At 36.5% G+C, this 18,843-nt stretch overlaps 2 protein-coding genes across 4 annotated transcripts; both read left to right on the top strand.

The window, feature by feature from the left end:
- The first annotated feature begins 1,193 nt into the window (after positions 1–1,193).
- On the top strand, positions 1,194–8,004 carry LOC124298606 (ATP-dependent RNA helicase dbp2-like). 2 transcript variants are annotated; one of them, XM_046750809.1, is made up of 6 exons: positions 1,194–1,627; positions 3,048–4,267; positions 4,443–4,502; positions 6,367–6,597; positions 6,735–6,863; positions 7,244–8,004. In XM_046750809.1, coding segments are annotated over exons 1-6 (1,806 nt in total). In that variant the 5' UTR covers positions 1,194–1,625; the 3' UTR covers positions 7,408–8,004. The 2 variants fall into 2 exon arrangements, with proteins under 2 accessions (XP_046606765.1, XP_046606764.1); XM_046750808.1 differs by having other exon boundaries at positions 1,195–1,627; positions 6,735–6,896.
- A 3,315-nt stretch (positions 8,005–11,319) lies between these two features.
- LOC124298610 (ethanolamine-phosphate cytidylyltransferase) lies at positions 11,320–18,438 on the top strand. Of its 2 annotated transcripts, none has more exons than XM_046750816.1 (6): positions 11,320–11,516; positions 12,437–12,574; positions 13,318–13,497; positions 14,104–14,530; positions 14,667–14,887; positions 15,653–15,783. In XM_046750816.1, the coding sequence occupies exons 1-6, from the start codon at positions 11,470–11,472 to the stop codon at positions 15,702–15,704; spliced, it is 1,065 nt and encodes a 354-aa protein (XP_046606772.1). In that variant the 5' UTR covers positions 11,320–11,469; the 3' UTR covers positions 15,705–15,783. The 2 variants fall into 2 exon arrangements, with proteins under 2 accessions (XP_046606772.1, XP_046606771.1); XM_046750815.1 differs by lacking the exon at positions 15,653–15,783 and adding an exon at positions 16,265–18,438 and having other exon boundaries at positions 11,326–11,516.
- The last annotated feature ends 405 nt before the right edge of the window (positions 18,439–18,843 follow it).

Raw genomic sequence — 18,843 nt, 5'->3', positions numbered from 1 at the left:
CGACAAGAAAAAAGGGAAAACTTTTACATAGCTTACATTTATTAATAGTATAAATAGCAGCAATTTACCACAATGGGTTCCAATAGGAACAAAATGAAATTTGAGTTGGTCCACGAATTTAGAAAAAAAAACCTTTTTCAAACAGCTCCTTTGTACAATGGCTTTGTTAATTAATCAACAAAAACGAACTAGATCTACAGTGATTATTTCTTGCCATTACTTGAATTTTGAATTTTTGATTGAAAATGTGGGAGAGCCAGTCTTATATATTCTGTTTGTTCTATACGATGGCACTTTTGTTATATTGATAGATGACGTTCATTTTTAAGATTTTGCAACGCTTCGAAGCATTGTAAAATAATAAATCAGATACAATTTTACCATAGAGCTTGCAGTTTACTCCTTATAAAAATGATTGTTGACACATTTTACTATTAATGTACTTGGAGATAAAAGATATACCAACTAAATTCCTCTATGGTTTGGAAAGATTTTATGTCCAAGTTGGGAAAAAATCATCCATAAATGCAATAAACGCATCATAATGTACGTAATCATTTCGATGAATCTTACAAATTTATGATATCGAGGTACAAAATTGCGTGTCAAACTGTGAAAATGACAATAAAAGCATGACGTCAACAATATCACAAGTTATGCGCGCCATGAAATGAGGACTGTGTACTAGAGTATCGCTATTGAGGTTAGATTAGGTTAGGTTTGGTTTGCGATGTATTCGTGAGATCGGAAATTTGGGATTCGTGGAAAAAAATATATAAATGGTCAATAGAAAAGCGGGATGAAAATTTCTTACCTAGTAGAACGAGGCCGAATACAATAAGCAGACTAGAAATAACGGAAAAGGCTGCCAGGACTATATCCCGCATAATTGCTAACGATTGGTTAATTATCCTGGGTGAAAACGATAGGCTTGAAGCGACTACAGTCTATAGACATACCGCGGTGTGGTATCACTATTAATACTCAACGATCTATAGCAGTGAATTTACGTAACGAAATGCACGGAAAGTTCGACGCAGCGAACTCCTCCTCGTACCGCCAGAAAATACGCCATTTTGAATTTCGATCAGAACTCTGTACGGGAGTTCTCCCCACTTTCACTGACATACCTACGTATGACTCGGCAATAATTCTTATACGTGTAATTATTCACACGTGAGATGGAAACGTTGGACTTACCAAAGTTCACTTGGTACCTATGCGCGCGACGCGGTACCGAAAAAACAATAAGTTTTCTCTGTAATCCACGGTAAGCTAATAGCAACCGGCAAATCCAGATATATTTAATGTTACAGTATCACGTGCCGGCCGGAAACACATGCATAAGCGCGAGGGAGTCCAGAAATTCGACAACGAACGACGGAAGCATAGAAGAGGAACTATTTTTCACCGCGGCGCACAGAAAATCTAATGCGCGCTGCGACTCACCACCGGAGTTTTGTATCTCCGTGTTCCTCCGGTGTCCGCTGCCCAGATGGTAAAACGACTATCTTGTTACGCTGACGCTTCCCGGTTTTTCAGCCTTAGTCGACCTGTATTTGCATCTTCGCGTCAACGACGCATACAACAGTTGATACAGCTTTTTAATCTACACTTAAACTACTATGTAAGTATTTTTAGGCATATCGAGTACCCGGCTACAGCTTATTATCGATAATCGTCGGCTATATAGTAGGCCTCAAAGATGCTTCGCTGTGTACGCGACAGCGATTCATTTTGCATTTTTCATTCATGGCTGCCTCGTGATCCCTGCAACGTTGTTAGTTTCGTTCAATTTTTTACTCATTTTTTTAGATCTTTTCCTTTCCAATTGGATTTTATGCCAGTAGATGAATTATCCTTAAGTCCTTCATTTCCAATTCCGAATCTACAGACAACACCACAGTCCGGTCGTAGGGATTAAATATCTGGTCGACACTAAATATTGTTTGACAACTAGTTAACACCGCATTAATGCTGTCAAGGTTAATCGAATATGCACATACATACGTTTCATGTTTCTAAACATACACCGAACGGAATACTTATCTAACTGAATACAATAGTCACGAACGTGTATGTTTGTTATTGTCTCAATTTGGTTAATTCGTTAGCCGTCTTGATGTTTGACTGCCAGGAAATCAATCATGAAATTTACAGAGCTTGCAATTAGCGACGCACAAGCTACAATGTCCGTTATTTAGGCGTAATCAACATGTCACCGAATGGAAAAAATATCCTATTGATGTCATGTTTTCGTTGTAACATAAACATAAATTGGTTTTTTTTTAATATAAACATAAACCTCTATACCTGTGCCGTGAAGAGCTTGTATGGGGGGTCGGCCATGTTGCTTTTAAAAGGCCTCAAATGTGGCCTGTATTATATTTGTAATTCAGTTACTACTTACGCATCCCTGATTATGATTCGTTTCTAAACAGGTTGCATGCCCTGATGATACATGAGAAAGAGAACAAGCAAACAATGAGTGGAATAAATTAAAGTAACCACTATTTCTATGATGAAGAAAGCTCAACTTTTTCGCGACAGATCTAACCACGTGATACGGCGATTTTTGATTTACGATACGATTGAAATGCCACCAGTAAACAAAAATTATTTCGTTTTGCCCTACATTTTGATTACGTATTATCTTCTGAGAAATTAATAAAGAGCATCTTGTGAAATCATCGTTCATCATAGTTTTACAATTTGAAAATTTCCGTCGCCCGCTTGTTTTATTACTTAAATAAAATTGTCATTCCTTGAATCCTTTTCATTCATTCTTGAATTTTCTAATAAATGTTCTACTATCTGAACCCTTGCAGTTTTTACTTGCCTAACTGAGTTTGTAAAAAAAATGTTCGAAATTTGTTCATAATCTGCAATTCATTAATCCTTGTTTTGATTCTAATTTGAATCTTCACTTTCTACTTAAAATTAGCTGCAATATATTCACTTGATTCTTCTACAATAAGTCTTTGCATTAAATTAGTATGAAGTAAGAAAATCAACCACTCGAATGCTAATCCTAGCATTCGTTCCAGGTCATTCCGAGACAGGGATCGCGGAGACAGACGAGGAGGGAGCAGAGGAGGGAGCAGATTTGGGGGTAGAGACAGCGGTGGGGGAGGTCGATTTGGAAGCGGTGGAGGAGGTGGAGGAAGAGACACAGGTCGGGACAATGGATTTGGGGGTAATTCATTCAAAAACAAGCAGCCCGGTGAGCGCCTGCGCAAACCGAGATGGGACATGAGTTCCCTGCAGCCGTTCAGCAAGGACTTTTACCAGCCACACCCCAATGTCTTGGGAAGGAGTCTGCACATGGTTGAAATATATCGTTCAGACAAAGAAATAACCGTAAAAGGATCCAACATTCCAGGACCAAACATATATTTCGAGGAGGGTGGCTTCCCTGACTATGTTTTAAACGAAATTCGCAAACAAGGCTTCAGCCAACCCACTGCAATCCAAGCTCAGGGATGGCCAATTGCACTCTCCGGTCGCGACATGGTTGGAATCGCTCAAACTGGCTCGGGAAAAACACTTGCCTATATCCTGCCTGCTATTGTCCACATAAACAACCAGCCACGTCTTCAGCGCAACGACGGACCTGTCGCACTGGTTCTAGCACCGACCAGGGAACTTGCTCAACAAATTCAGCAGGTCGCTGCTGATTTCGGAAGCACATCTCAAGTCCGAAACACTTGCATATTTGGAGGTGCGCCAAAGGGGCCGCAGGCCAGAGACCTGGAAAGAGGTGTTGAGATATGCATTGCAACTCCGGGGAGATTGATAGACTTTTTGGAAAGAGGGACTACGAATCTCCGCAGGTGTACCTATCTTGTGCTTGATGAAGCTGACAGGATGCTCGACATGGGATTTGAGCCACAGATTAGGAAAATCGTCGAGCAAATCAGACCCGACAGACAGACTCTCATGTGGTCTGCCACATGGCCCAAAGAGGTCCGCAACCTGGCCGAAGAGTTTCTGACAGATTACATTCAGATTAATATTGGGTCTCTTCAGCTCGCTGCTAATCACAATATACTTCAAATCGTCGACGTTTGTGAGGAGTACGAAAAGGAAGGAAAGCTCATGAAGCTCCTTGAAGAAATTTCTAACGAACCTGAAAATAAGACTATTATCTTTGTCGAAACTAAGAGAAAGGTTGACGACATTACAAGAGCTATCAACAGGTTTGGATGGCAGGCAATCGGCATTCACGGTGATAAAAGTCAACAAGAACGTGATTATGTTTTAAATCGTACGTGATATTTTTTTATCACATTTTTCTGTACCACATTTTTACATCGTCGCACATTTTTATTCTGTTAGCAATTTTTTTTCTCACCTTTAAACTTGATCTGTGGCATTTGGCTATGTAAAGCAATAAGAAATTATGAAATATATTTAATATTTATATCATCCTTTTCTTTCAGAATTCCGGGGCAGTAGGTCTGCAATTTTAGTCGCAACTGACGTGGCAGCTAGAGGCTTAGGTAGGTACATCAGATCAGGACAAGGTTGGAAAAGATGTAAGGGTCGGGCTGCGATGGTTGATCTCTGGTCAAAACTGAGTATTATAACAATAATATGAACGTGGCAACGGACGACGGCATTTGCCAGACTGATTGACGCAGGTGCTCTCTCCAACTGTGTGATGAATGATGTTAAAATGACATGTAGCACACTACGGACGTGCGATGACAATGTTGGAGTAGCTATTTTTTAATGAATTTTTTCAGGATATTAATATATACTTATAATAGATACACATATATATACGTATATACATATATATATATATATAGCATCTGCAAAGAAGATACGTGCAAGCTTGGTAATAATTGTTTACCCGTTTTCGTTCACAGCTTAAGCCGGCTGATTCCAAATACTTTCCTGTTTAACACCTCAGTCTATTTATTTATCTTCAATTACTGTTATAAAAACATTTTTGACCAACTCCTGAGTAGTTTGCTTTTCGAACCATTTGATTACACAATCATGTTTGTGTAAGATCGTTAGATCTTCGATGAAACTTGATGAAAAGAAAACAGATGTATCTAGATGACAGAAATTTTATATAAAAAATATACAGTTTACTATATACAGCGAATTTGCACAAAATCGTAGTGATTACGTAAAAACTTGATTATAATTGATCAATGTCTAAAGTGGTAAACAGAAATGTATTTGTGATAGCAGGTAGGTTTCTTAGGTGTATGTTAGGCGTTTCCATATAGGGTAAACTTGCCCTAATTAATGCTCTGTCTTGTCAGTCTGGTAGTAATATGCTGTTCTATATGTTTTCAGAGGCACATGCGACGGAGTTTTATCAATGATAAGAACTCTGAAGAGCTTGCTTGGGAATAAATACATAATAGATTGAGGCGTGACTGCTGGTCTCCGCCCCCTTGCAACAAGCTAACATAACGCTGTGCCTCGGCTTGCCGTGCCACTTGAATTACACACTCTCACTCTATACCAATGATGGTCCAAAGTATGGAAGAGATTATAGGGAATTACTAGGGCACTTAACTGGGGACATCGACCCATGGAAAGACGTGGGTATATTATATTGATTCAATTTAATCGCTCGGGCTAATTGCGAACCTTCGCACTAAGATATAGATCTTTTGCAATGCTTGGGCACAATTGAATCGAAAAGAATTGAAGTAAAACTTTTTCAAACGAAACTCGTGAAAGAAAACGACAGCATTTAATTTCCTCTTAGGATGTAAGAAGAGGAATTTGACAGTAGCATTGCAAAATATATCGTTTGTGCGAACACAATAAATATTCAGGTGAAAATTGAGAGAGACGTGTGCATATTTGCAGCGTATTATTGAATCAAACAAGTATCAAGAGATAAACGTTTTCTAAGATCAGCATCATAGATCCATACTTTGGTGCGGGAGAGAAGGGTGTGGCTATACCAAGTCGCTAGGACTTATACACTAGAGCTAAAAGTCAACTGAGACTTTCGTGAGAACCATCTGAGCTCTGATTCCTGTACATTCAACCAAAAAATGTCTTTACATTTCCAGCTATAGCGCAGAACAGGTAAATAAAAGACAAGCTTGCTCTTTGTGGTCATTTATTTTTGCCATGCTAAAATTTTGCCTGTTGCTGCTTCGATTACTTGTCCACCATTATTTTGATTATATACGATCTATAAACTAAAGATCGTGGAAAAGAGTCTTTATAAGTTCAGTACGATAAAATGAAAAAAATGGTCATCAACTTCATATCAAGAAAGGGTAAATCAAAGCAAAAGTCTTTCAAATTTCACAATAATGAACCACAAAGCAACAAGTGGTTTTGACTATGTCATGTAGAAGTAACCGACAAGCTTGTATGTAGATGTCGAAGATGTGAAATTTGTGATAAATCTGGACTATCCTTCGAATTCTGAGGACTACGTACATCGCATTGGTCGCACTGGTCGTTCCCAGAGAACTGGTACAGCATATGCCTTCTTTACACCTGGCAATGCGCATAAGGCTAATGACCTTATCCAAGTCCTAGAGGAGGCAAAGCAGGTCGTCAATCCAAAGCTGTATGAGCTTTCACGAAATCCCGGAGTTTATAAAAGTGAGTCGTTCTACTGATTTGTTAATTAAATTTTGATCATGCAAGATTCTGATTAACGAAAGCTTCCATTTTCTGCCAATTACAAGACATAAAAACTTGACGATAACTGTTGAAACATATTTTCATTCATTCACCAGGGGGAAGATTCGGAGGTCGTAGCGGAGGCGGTAGTTCGGGAGGTCGTGGTGGAGGCGGATCGCGAGGTTCCCGTGGTGGTCGCGACGGTGGAGATAGAGGAGGCAGATTTGATCGTGGCAGTAATACAGGTGACAGATCAGGGAAATGGAGTAGTGGAGGAGGTACATTCGCTCTTTCATTCTGTGATTAATTACCAATTTTCATACGCAAAGTGTAAAATTAAATCATTGACAAAACCTTAAAATTGTTTACTTATGTTAGATTACTAGATGTTATAGACGCGTGTGAATGAATACCCAAGTGTATACAAATTAATAGTGCGTTGCAGTAAATTTTCACATAAAAATATTTTTTCAGTAATTGACACAAATTAACACACGAGAGTAATGTCTTTCAATTTGGAAGTCGACTAGCTGAAAAATTTAGAAATGTCAACACTGAAAGCTATGTTCCTCGACAATGAAATGGTCAAATTATTAACGACGGATCATTCGTTTAACTATTCCAGGTGGGAGCTACGGCAGTAAATCATTCGGTCATAACAGCTATACCAGCAATGCCAGTGGGGGAGGTAGCTACGGTCACAATAACGGGAGCAGCAGTTATAGCGGAGGTGGTGGTGGTGGTGGTAGCGGAAGTGGTAGTGGTTACAGGCACCAAAACGGTTATTAAAACGAATATATACATAAAAAAATGTATATGCAATAACAATATATTGTGATCATATCGTTGATATTGCGGGAATTCTCGCAATCAGTAATGGCAAACAAAAGGAAAAATGATTTTAAATGATGAAAACAAATCATAAAAATAGGAAGTGAAAAAAAGAAGAGACAATGGTCTGATCCGAAATGGTAGATTGGAACATTATATTAAAACAAGAAGCAACAGAAACTAAAACTCTATTTCAATTACTATCAGGCAAAAAATATGAAAAAAACCGTACATTATTGACCTCGCGACTTTAGGATGAGTGATGAATGAAATCACCAAACCGCGAACAGGCGACATATATACAGGTAATTAAATTTATCGGTACATGATAGATCAAATTAAATGTTTTCTTATACTTCCTTATTATACGTATTATATCAAGAGAATTTATTAAATTTTAAGATCGTGAAGTAGGTGCACATTATGTGTGAACGTGTATGGAAATGTGCATTTTTCTAGATATATGTGTATATATCCGCATACGTACATACTATCTTAATATATACCTATGTTTATTGATATGCATACGTACATACATACATAAGTTCCAAACTTCTTATATGTCTTATTATTTGAAATCCTTTCCCAAAATCATACATACTGCCCGCAATTCCCTGTATCGATGAATGTAGCTACAAACAGTTTTATAAAAGATGAATAATAACTTCTTCGCAGTACTGTTACGATAATTACTGATGGTAACAACAGCAATTATTTTTCGGACACACTTGATACTAACATCTGGCCGTAATTACGTGCAGTTAAACACGAAATAATTTTGCCTTGTATTTTTTTGGTATACAAGTTTCACAAGCGTACAATGAAATGCGAATTTTTACGACTTTCACGAATTATAATTCGGTTTATGATCTATTGCATTATAATTCGGCTTATTATTTATCGAATTATAATATCTCGTAATAAATTGGTTGTTTGAAGAAAAACCAACATGCAACACAATTTAACTCTAAGTCTCGAATGAACCCCTAAACACGATTTACCTTCTCGTTAGATCAACGCTGAAATTTCCTCTCTTGAAAATCTTCGAATTGACGATTATATCAGAGTGGGAATGAGCTTCTGGAATAAGGTTTGTCACTAACTTTTAGTCTATCGGGATTATTTCAGGTTTCGCGGGTGGCTCTGAGTGCTAGGAGGCGACTGGACGCGAGATGAACTGCTTAATAGTGTCTTAGTTTCTAATAAAACGGCGATAGATTATTGAATAATAGTTAAAAGGTTATTAATTATTTGAATAAAAATTTATATCAAGCACAGTAACAGCGGTTCATTCAAAGATAATTGGTTCAAGGTAGTAGCCGTAAACGTAGTGATAAAAAGAAATAAAAATGGTGTTATTCAACAGAACAGTTTCCCGTTTCCCCGCGATATCGAAAAGACGCCACTCGTCTGGTAAAAATACTTTTGGTACACAAGTACACGAAAGCCTGTTTGGGCTAAAAATGACGTTAAAATTACTTAGTCCGATTGTTAGGGCTAATGTAAGAAAATCGTCAAATGAGTTTAAAGTAAACAGAAAATTGAGAAACAACGGGTGAGAAAATAATAAAAGCCGTATCTACAGTACAGCTATTTTTTCAGTACGCAACGGCTAATATTGCTCTGCACAATTGCACGAAGTAATTTCACTACTTTTTATTGCAAAGACTTAGCTAATAACAACGTAAAATTATAAACAACAATCATGCATACCGCAAAGCGATAGAAACTTATCAATTGTTTGGGTGCTTTCCATTCGGAAATTCCCCCTGGCTCTCGTGTTACTTTGCAATTCAATCTTACAATACGATTTAACCGAACAGCATAACATATTACAAATTTTTTCTCTTAACTTTCTGCTTGTTTACCACGACTCTTCTATCCAATTGTTAAAAATAACCACAGAGTTCTTTTTTCAATGTTTCAACCACGGAGTTCTACGAATAAAATGTATAATTTGAAGTGAAATGGGCGGGGATCAATGATGTAAAAAAATTTCAACTAGTTTCTGAGCGTATTTTTGCGTTTTGTAATCATCGTGGTTCTTTACAGTACAATATTTATAGTCGGCAGTGATGCGATCAATTAATTATAATGCCGAAACGTTATAAAGTTCGTTGGAGTCGGTGTTCTCCGGTCCGATAAATACACAGAAATCGCGCTCAAACATAGAGGCGTCGGATATGCCGAGCTGATAGTTATTGGGCCGATTGTGTTTATCAGAAATCATCCGATGCGCGTTACAGCACTGCGCACTTCAAACAATTGTCCACGCATATGTATGTACGAACTTCCAATTCAAAAGATCGTGTATCTCGTTACTGACGTATTCAATTATGCCTTTCGAACCGTATAATTTCTAGTCAAATAATACACGCGTACAGCGGACAAATAGCATTGTGATCTGTAGGTATACCGAGAATCCCATTATTTTGAAGTAGTTTTCGATCGTTACGACGTTTGGGATGATTAATCAACGAGGATTAATAATTCATCAGTTTTCTGAATATTCTCTATTACATCAGAGGTATATTATAGTTCTAATACTTATATTCCTCGAATAGATATCGCGAAATTAATAAATACTGAATAATCTTTTTTTCTCAACTGTGGTATAATTTTCACATGAATTCAAATAAACAATATAAGGTTTCGATATCTCGAAAGTCATCAATAATTACACTCATGTACGTAGAATTACGGAATGTACGCAACTTTCCTACAGCTGTGGATTAACGTGAACTTTGATAAGCAAAGCGGTAGTATCGGACTACCAACTCTTGGTATATAAAGCAGGAAGAATGTTAACCGCAGATAATTCCTTGGAAACATTTTCTTCAAATAAACTTCTATCGTGAGAATGATTGTAAGCTTACAGCGAAGCTCTATCATCATCTATTTGTTAAGGATGTACAGGCGTGCAGGACGAAATCGTATTACATCAATGAAAAGTGTATAAATTGTTTTTACTTTGATTTTAAACACCTGTGTAAAATTTGAAAGTAATTGTATGAATTGTATATATGACAGTTTCCCACAAGAATCAAGGTGAAATTACAAAGAATTGAGAGTAAAATAACTTCAGACAATTGCTTTCAAATTTTATTCAGGTCTTTAAAATCAAGGTAAAAATAATTTATATTATTTTCATTGACGTAGAACGATTTCGAACAACACGCCTCTACATCCTTAAGGAGCGGGGATGGAATTCGATTCATTTCGAATGCGAATCTCAAATATTCAAAGTTCGCTTTGATTTCATGGATACGGGTTTGGGAGGTAAATATACGTATACGAAAAAACCAAACTAATAAACGTGTATTATATTCACCAATCTCTCTGCATTCTTAACAGGTTTTTTCTTGTTCCCATGACTATTTGAAATTTAAATCTCTCTACACTTCCGCATGTAAACATTATTAATGAAGTGGTCCAACGTGAACAGACATAATACACATACGCAGTGTTTTATCGAGCCAACGACAAATCTGAAATATAAACACGTTACAAGTATATTTCATGACAGTAGATCAATAAGCATAAGTCAGGTGTATAAGTATATATATGCGTGGTATGTATTCGTCATATAATTGAGCCTTATTAGATTTCGACGAAATTGCGGTGAAACAATCGCCTTGTGGATCTAATTGCGATCATTACTGTCCCGAGGGTACATAAAAAATATTAACCCATTGTCAAACTCGCAGAGTCGGCAATTCGTTAAAAAACGAATGCCCACACGCGCGTGCAGTTAATTTATCAGACTCATTTTCGTCAAGTGTGCGTGACGATGTAATCGCGTACGGAGGCTTTTTTCGAAATAGTAGTGGTGTCCGTCAGTGAGGAGGGGGAGTTAAACGCTACTGATAGTCGAGACGAGGTGCGGCGTCGCGACGCGCGCAGTGTTCGCCGGGAATCCAGAGACGTCAGATGTCGAGTGGAGTGTCTCGATCGACGCAACAACCTTCACGCAATTTGTGAAACAAAACGTAACCGTTTACTAACAACTTTCCTAGAATCATGACGGAAGAAACGAAAGAGGAGGTTCGGGTCTGGTGCGACGGATGGTAAATTGCCCACTACTACGTTATTCTGCTAATTATACACCACGTGTAGTTAAAGAGACACGCTCACACATTCGCACTCTCGAAATTTCCTTCTGCGTGGCTCGTAACGCGCCTGCTGCAACGTCTATTCGTTTAAATTTTGACGTCATTATACGTCAAATGTAAGATTTGTCTGTCAGCTAACGTTAGTATGTGACAGATCACCGACGGTATCTCATGCTTGTGTAAATGCCTCGCATACTGACACAGGCATCCAATTTCTGAAAACACGATTTCGCTCTCGTTTCATTGGGCACTTCGATTAAGTCCGGCCAATCGCATTGCTCGACGTTGCATCCCCTAGTGGAATGTACGCAATGACGTTTTGACACAGGGAATCCCCGGAAACTCCCGACTCTGACCAGGGCGCGGGAACTTTATGTCAGCTTAAAACTATTCTTCTTTTAACATTTTCCTCTTGATCGTGAATCCCGCTGGATGCTTCATACTTGAATTTGAATGACTTTGTATGTATGTACATATTTTTTCCGGATACATCTATTGTGTGTATATGTCATCCAACAATTATATTACCTATCAGATGATGAGAGAACTTTGAATGATAGCGTGCACCATGTAACTTTTTAGAAAAAACTTCAATGCTTCACAGTTCATTCAATATAAACAGCATAGTCTGGAATCAACATGTTTCATCCCCAGAAGAATGATAAACAAACTTCGTTCCCGAGTCATAGGCTTACAAATATTTAGATTTATTGAGGGATGGACAAAATATTTACCGAAGGCTGACTGCCTTTATTTGCTTTCCAGTCTATATATCACATCGAATAAGTTTTATTTCACAAACTTTAATCACCACATTTGTGTGAATTAAATTTTCTTACGTACATTTATTTTCACGCCATATTTCTTTCCTTCAGCTATGACATGGTACACTTTGGTCATGCGAATTCCTTACGTCAGGCCAAAGCTTTAGGGGATTATTTGGTAGTTGGAGTTCACACAGATGCTGAGATAACAAAACATAAAGGACCGCCAGTATTTACCCAGGAAGAACGGTATGAATTATTAATTAAAATTTGCATTAATTGTGATACATCGGGCTTCTTTATAATATGCAGCATTAGTCATATACAGATAACGTCATATCACATTTTTTCACTGAATTGTAATGAGGTCTGCAGTATTATGATAATAATTATTATTTAGCCTAATTGGTCGCAGAGGATACAATCTAATCGTTAAGTTATTTACGTTATTATATACAATTCGTATTTGATTGGCTTTTTTTTTATCAATTATCTAATTTCCTGTTCTTGAATAACATATAGAACCGAATGTGACGTAATGTATTGATTATTCGTATATTGTAAAATGATAAATGAATCAAAAATTTGCACGCGATATGATGCCTGGTTTCAAATATTTACATTTGGTAGTACATGTGTATTTGTCAAATTCTATCTGACCTTCACCTCATGTTACGTTATTATCTCATCAATGATTAGGACTAGAATGAAACGTTGGATATAGCTAGATCAATAAAGCACTGCTCTATTGTACTATAAGAGTGATTGTAGCAGAAACATGAGTAGCTTGGAGGGACAGAAAAAGCCTAGATATAAAAATTTTTGTTCAATTTCAAAAAACAGTTTTATTTCATCTATTCCGTACTGGTGGATTAACGATTACTGGGCTGGAAAACCTGATGAAGTCAGATTCTGATAAATCGGGGCTAGGTGCTTTCACATTGTGAATAAACTAAATTAGTACCGACTGCAATATAGTTTTATGTTTACAGTTACAAAATGGTAAGAGGGATAAAATGGGTTGACGAAGTAGTGGAAGGTGCGCCATATGTAACCACGTTGGAAACATTGGACAAACACGGCTGCGCATTTTGTGTTCATGGTGACGATATTACGATGACCGCAGATGGAGTAGACACTTATCACCTCGTAAAAAGCTGTGGGCGTTACAAGTAGGTCTTTGTATATCGTGTAAGACTTTTGGTATATCAGTTATGTAAAGAATCTATTTTGGCTATAACATTCTACTGTTATCGGATTTACGTTCATCCGATTGAGTATAATCTGTACTGATTCATCAACACTCACGTAGATTGTCATTGTCTCGGAGCAACGTAACATCGTATGATGTTTACATGACGTGCCGTTATGTGATAAGAATTTTCTTTCCACACTGAAAGTGATTTATGATCCCTTACTGCAATACTGAGTTTCATAATGGAAATTCTACACATATAGTGATAACTGATAAGAGAGTGAAAAATCTTTTTAAAGTACATAGCGTTCAATATATGGTACTTTTTTCATTGAAACAGATATTTGCTTTTCACGTACTACAAGGTTATCGAAAGTTTTGTATCTTCTACAAGTCTGACATTGTTTTCTCTTCATTTCACATGTACACTCTAATTTACAGGCGTTGTACTTGAATTTTCATTCAATAGTTATTCAGCTTTCATCCTGGACAGAGAGTGGAAAACATTTTTGATTGAAAAAAAACTAAAAGAAATACCAATTTTATATCTTCGAATAACAAGAGCTATCGTTTCTAATTACAGAGAGGTCGAAAGAACTGCTGGTGTGTCAACGACAGATTTAGTGGGTCGAATGTTGCTGATGACCCGCCAGCATTTCAGACAAGGCGACAGTGAATACAGTGTGGATAGAGAACCAAGTAAGAGCATGGGACAGGACAGAACCGCTCGAAGTCCATGGACAGGCTGTTCGCAGTTCCTGCCAACAACCCAAAAGATAATTCAGTTCAGCGATGGTAAGGTTCCACAGCCGGGCGACAAGATCGTCTATGTCGCTGGCGCCTTCGATCTGTTCCATGTGGGGCATCTCGATTTCTTGAAGGAAGCTAAGAAGGAGGGCGACTATCTCATCGTTGGGCTGCACACTGATCCCGCGGTGAACAGATACAAAGGAAGCAATTATCCTATTATGAACCTTCATGAAAGAGTTCTCAGCGTCTTGGCATGCAAGGTATATTACAATCACTAAGGAAACGGAAAACGTTCAAGCAATTAAGAATGTCAGCTCTTCCAGCTTTGATTGCTACTGTACATGCGTATGTTTACGATTATTGATTTGTGAATTACTAGCACTCTCTATTCAACAGTATGTAAATGAGGTGGTGATTGGGGCACCGTACGAAGTCACCAAGGAGTTGATGGAGCATTTTAATGTGTCTGTTGTCTGCCACGGCCAAACACCGATAATGCCATGTGAAAACGGATCCGATCCGTATGCAGAGCCGAAATTGCAGAACAAGTTCAAACCGTTGAACAGCGGTAGCGATATGACGACGGAGAGAATAGTCGAAAGAATTATACTTCACAGGTAGGGTTCGAAACTTGACTGACATTTTTTTCAAATTTTCGATTATTCAACTACTCATACAATTATATAAAAGAAAAATAATCATTTGTGAAAGTATATTTTTAAGTACAAATGTATCATCATATGTCTATTTCACTCTTTCATCGCTTGGTTCTTACAATTAAACTCAAACTGCTAATCAGTATTGACTCCGATCATATTCCCGCATGTAAACCCGTGAAACACAGTACTAGTTATCGATTTAATTGTAATGGTAGAAAATTTCTTTGGTAATCAGAAGAATAACAGTAATAAATATAATGAAAATATATCAATATTATAGCTCTGAGAATACAAGTCATGTGATTACTGAAAACTATAACATTCTGTTTTGAAATTTAAAATAACAGTATCTTATTAACGTAGGAATACGAATATATTTTTTGTTATCGACTCTTAATTTTTTCTAATAACGAATTTGTAGTGTATTTGTAGAATGCTTTCAACCTTACTCTTTAAAGATTTTATTTCTGTTAATATCATTTCTTTTTTCTTCCATAAAAATAGACCGTTATCTTGAAATCCATCAAATTTGTTACATTAGAAATTTGCTACAAGTGGGACGTTGCAATAACCGTCTGGTGTGATTGATACAGTAGATAACTCACTTATTAATATAAAATCGTTAATAATTAACGTAGCTCATTTTCAACGTCCAAACAATACTCGAATACACATACTTGTTGCTGAAGCTGGTTAACTATACATAGCTGTTTTACCCCGTAGGTCGGAGGAGCTATTTTCAGTTATCAAAACCTTAACTGTAGATAAAACATAAAAATCCTTATCTACTGTTTTGTATCCTGCAATGCTGATGACGTCTGATATTCAAAATAAACAAACGTTTTCTTTGGGAATTATTGCTTTTTTTTTTATCGTACTTCATTATACTCGATATCTTGTACATTTGTTTGCTTCATTATCAAGATCTTTACATCATTTTTATTACACTCGTGTTATGTCTGTATTTATTTCTCTCGCCAGAGTATTATTTTCGCGATTCCTTGACGAATGAATGATAATTTTAGTTATCTTTACTTTTGCGCATGTTGTTGATGACGATATTTTGCTACTTATAAGTTCTGTTCTACGATTGAATCTGTACCGGGGTCTAGAATCGCAAACAGTAATCGATTAATACTTGTCAAATTTTCAAATATTTCTTACCTCTGTATACAACTTTTAGTAAAGTAGTAACGGTATGAATTGCAGAAAAATTAAGAATGCAACCCCGAAAAACGTTGACTCAAGTTACCTGCATGCATAAGTTGAATAATTTTTAATTTTCCAATCAATCGCTTCCCCACGTACATGAAAAATTGTCTAATTTCATTACAGATTGGAATTCGAGGACAGAAATTTAAAGAAGGAAAAGAAAGAGCTAGCTGCTTACGAGGCTTTTGTAAAATCGAAATCAGAGAATATTGAGATGGCTGGATAAATCCAAGAAAGTTCTGATGAGAAGGTGAAGGAGGGGGGGGGGGGGGGGGGGGAGCGAACCACGGACGGCCGTGAATCTGTACATAAAGTACATAAACATACCACTTTAAAATACTTTTTAATTGTTATTTATTGATTGTTGCCTAATTATTTTCAACTGTGAATTAATGATAACACGATAAGTATAACGGAATATAAAGGGTTTTTATATAAACTTTGCACATGCTTCTAGGGTGTGGAGGCCGGCTAGGCAAGCATTTTGAGATTAGACTTTGAAAAAAACGATAAACAATGAGAAAAATAGCAAAACAATTTTTTGTAGTTCGGAATATGTAAAATTTCACGTATTCAAACGGATCTTTCACAGCCGTTGTTGAAAGTATTCACCAGCTTGAAGAAGGCACTTCAGAGAACGTTTTCCATAATTTTTTCAAATTCTGTTTATAAGCACTGGAAATTGTTTTGTTATTTTTTTATTGCCAAGTTTATAGTTTTGCCGACTTCACACGAGAACTTTGTATACTGTTGATTACGGCTGAATAAATCGTTTGGTAGAAAGTGATCACATCTGATTCATTATAACACCACGAACACGCGCGTGGTATCAAATCCTTCAGAGCTCTCTATAGTCGTAAGGATGAGTTTCCGACCATGGGTGTTTTATCTCAAAATGATTGCTTAGGCGGCCCCTACACACCCTAGAAGTACGTGCAGAGTTAACATAAACACCCTGTATTATATACGTACCTCATATATTATACAAATCAATGAAATTAATTTGAGAAATCTTGCGATGAAATTTATTTACGTTCCAAAAATCGAACTAATTCTCAATCGATTGCTTACATATCCTTTATTACTATTCTGTATCTATATAGATATAATCTGTTATCCTTGCCCGCCTATCTACGTTTTTACGTACAGATATATTTATTACTATTCGGTCTTTAAAGCCACTTGGTACAAATTATTCGAAACTAACGCGATAATAGGCTGGCATCTATTTACCGTTTGTACCCAACTATTAATATTACGCAACCTAACTGTTGAGTTAAATATTTGTTGAATGTTTAACTAGCTAATTCTCATCATTTCTTTTTTCACTCGTGACATTGCAATGGGGTAACCAATACTTGCATATATATATACACTATGTACGATGTCGCAAACAAGTGTCTGAAATGTAAAATGTCTTTAATGCTGTAGATGATGAACTCAAATATTGAGTATCTACAATTTTCTGTACTTATATTTATGTATCGGTATGAATTATATGTTTCTGAGATATACGTTTTGCGCATGGGTGGATAAAAAAATTATTTCGTAACATGTCTGAACTTTATGCAATGACTTACAATTCTATTGCAATAATTATGTCATCTCATGATACTAGAATTATAAACTGTGCCTTAACACTTCATCATTAAAATCGAAACAAAAAGAAAACCAATACTACTTCAAATATGGCTATCAAACAGTGCACGCAAAGTTTACTAGCAATAAACTCGGAACATTTGGAGAGGTTTTTTTTTTTTTGGTTTTCAAATTAAAGATTTGGGTCTTTCATTCCCAAATTTCTTAACATCATAGCAATTTTTTTGATTATTATTGGAAGAAGTTGTTTCGAAGTGTTGTGATTTTCAACTTTCGTCTGCAATTATAATTTAATTATAATCGTATTGGTATGGATGATTTTTGCAAACTTCGAAATTGTCACAAAGGGGTGAAAGGTGAAGCAAATCATCTTCCGAGAGTTCAGACATTTTATGAAACATTTTTCCACCCCACATATAAACTTACTCTGTCTATGCCAAATAGTAAGTGTAATAATATAATTACTAAGTCAAACGATCTGATATAAATTGCAATATACATAAATTGTCAATTTGTTGGTGTTTGTTCTTGCTTTCCCTTTGTATGAATTTCCGCGAAATTGAATTCGCAAGTAATCATTGTGAAACCTTGTACCTGTATTTTATTTATTATATAAGGTATTACCGTAAGAAGAGTAAATACTATGTCAAACTCTGACTACGATTTAAATGATTAAAAAAATTCTGTTCGTCAATTTATTGTGTGTGTATAGGAGTAATATTGTTACTACGATTAATGGTACATTCGTATTGTACCTGAATTTAGACAACAATGAAAAAGATGCTCCGAAGACGCTAAGTTGAAGTTCGTAACGTTCGTTAACGTAACGAGACAGTTTTGAAAATCATCGATATTCAGAAACTTGATAATTGCCAGAAATGGAGTAATTTTACGTTACAGTAAAATACAGTACTTTCCAAACATCATGCAATCCCATAAAAACGGGAAATTGAAGTTTTCATTTCTATAGCATGGTAATCAAAATACGGTAAAACAAATTGTTCGATCAAACGAAAGCACTTTGAAGCGGCAGGAAAAAAAGATTCGCTGTAAAACGGAAAAAGCTGCTGTAACCAAAATAATGATACACTCGTAAATATGTA

This window comes from Neodiprion virginianus, chromosome 2 (genome assembly GCF_021901495.1).
Source record: "Neodiprion virginianus isolate iyNeoVirg1 chromosome 2, iyNeoVirg1.1, whole genome shotgun sequence".
Taxonomy (NCBI): Eukaryota; Metazoa; Arthropoda; class Insecta; order Hymenoptera; family Diprionidae; genus Neodiprion; species Neodiprion virginianus.
The sequence above is the reverse complement of the archived record's forward strand: the minus strand, read 5'-3'. Positions and strand labels throughout refer to the sequence as shown.

What these genes read in the sequence shown, in the direction of transcription:
- LOC124298606 (XM_046750808.1), top strand. An exon ending in AAATCCCGGAGTTTATAAAA is followed by an intron (nt 6,598 to 6,734) that starts GTGAGTCGTTCT and finishes TTCATTCACCAG; the next exon opens with GGGGAAGATTCGGAGGTCGT. An exon ending in GAAATGGAGTAGTGGAGGAG is followed by an intron (nt 6,897 to 7,243) that starts GTACATTCGCTC and finishes TAACTATTCCAG; the next exon opens with GTGGGAGCTACGGCAGTAAA.
- LOC124298610 (XM_046750815.1), top strand. Translation starts at nt 11,470, where the DNA reads ATGACGGAAGAAACGAAAGAGGAGGTTCGGGTCTGGTGCGACGGATG. An exon ending in CGGGTCTGGTGCGACGGATG is followed by an intron (nt 11,517 to 12,436) that starts GTAAATTGCCCA and finishes TCTTTCCTTCAG; the next exon opens with CTATGACATGGTACACTTTG. An exon ending in GTATTTACCCAGGAAGAACG is followed by an intron (nt 12,575 to 13,317) that starts GTATGAATTATT and finishes TTATGTTTACAG; the next exon opens with TTACAAAATGGTAAGAGGGA.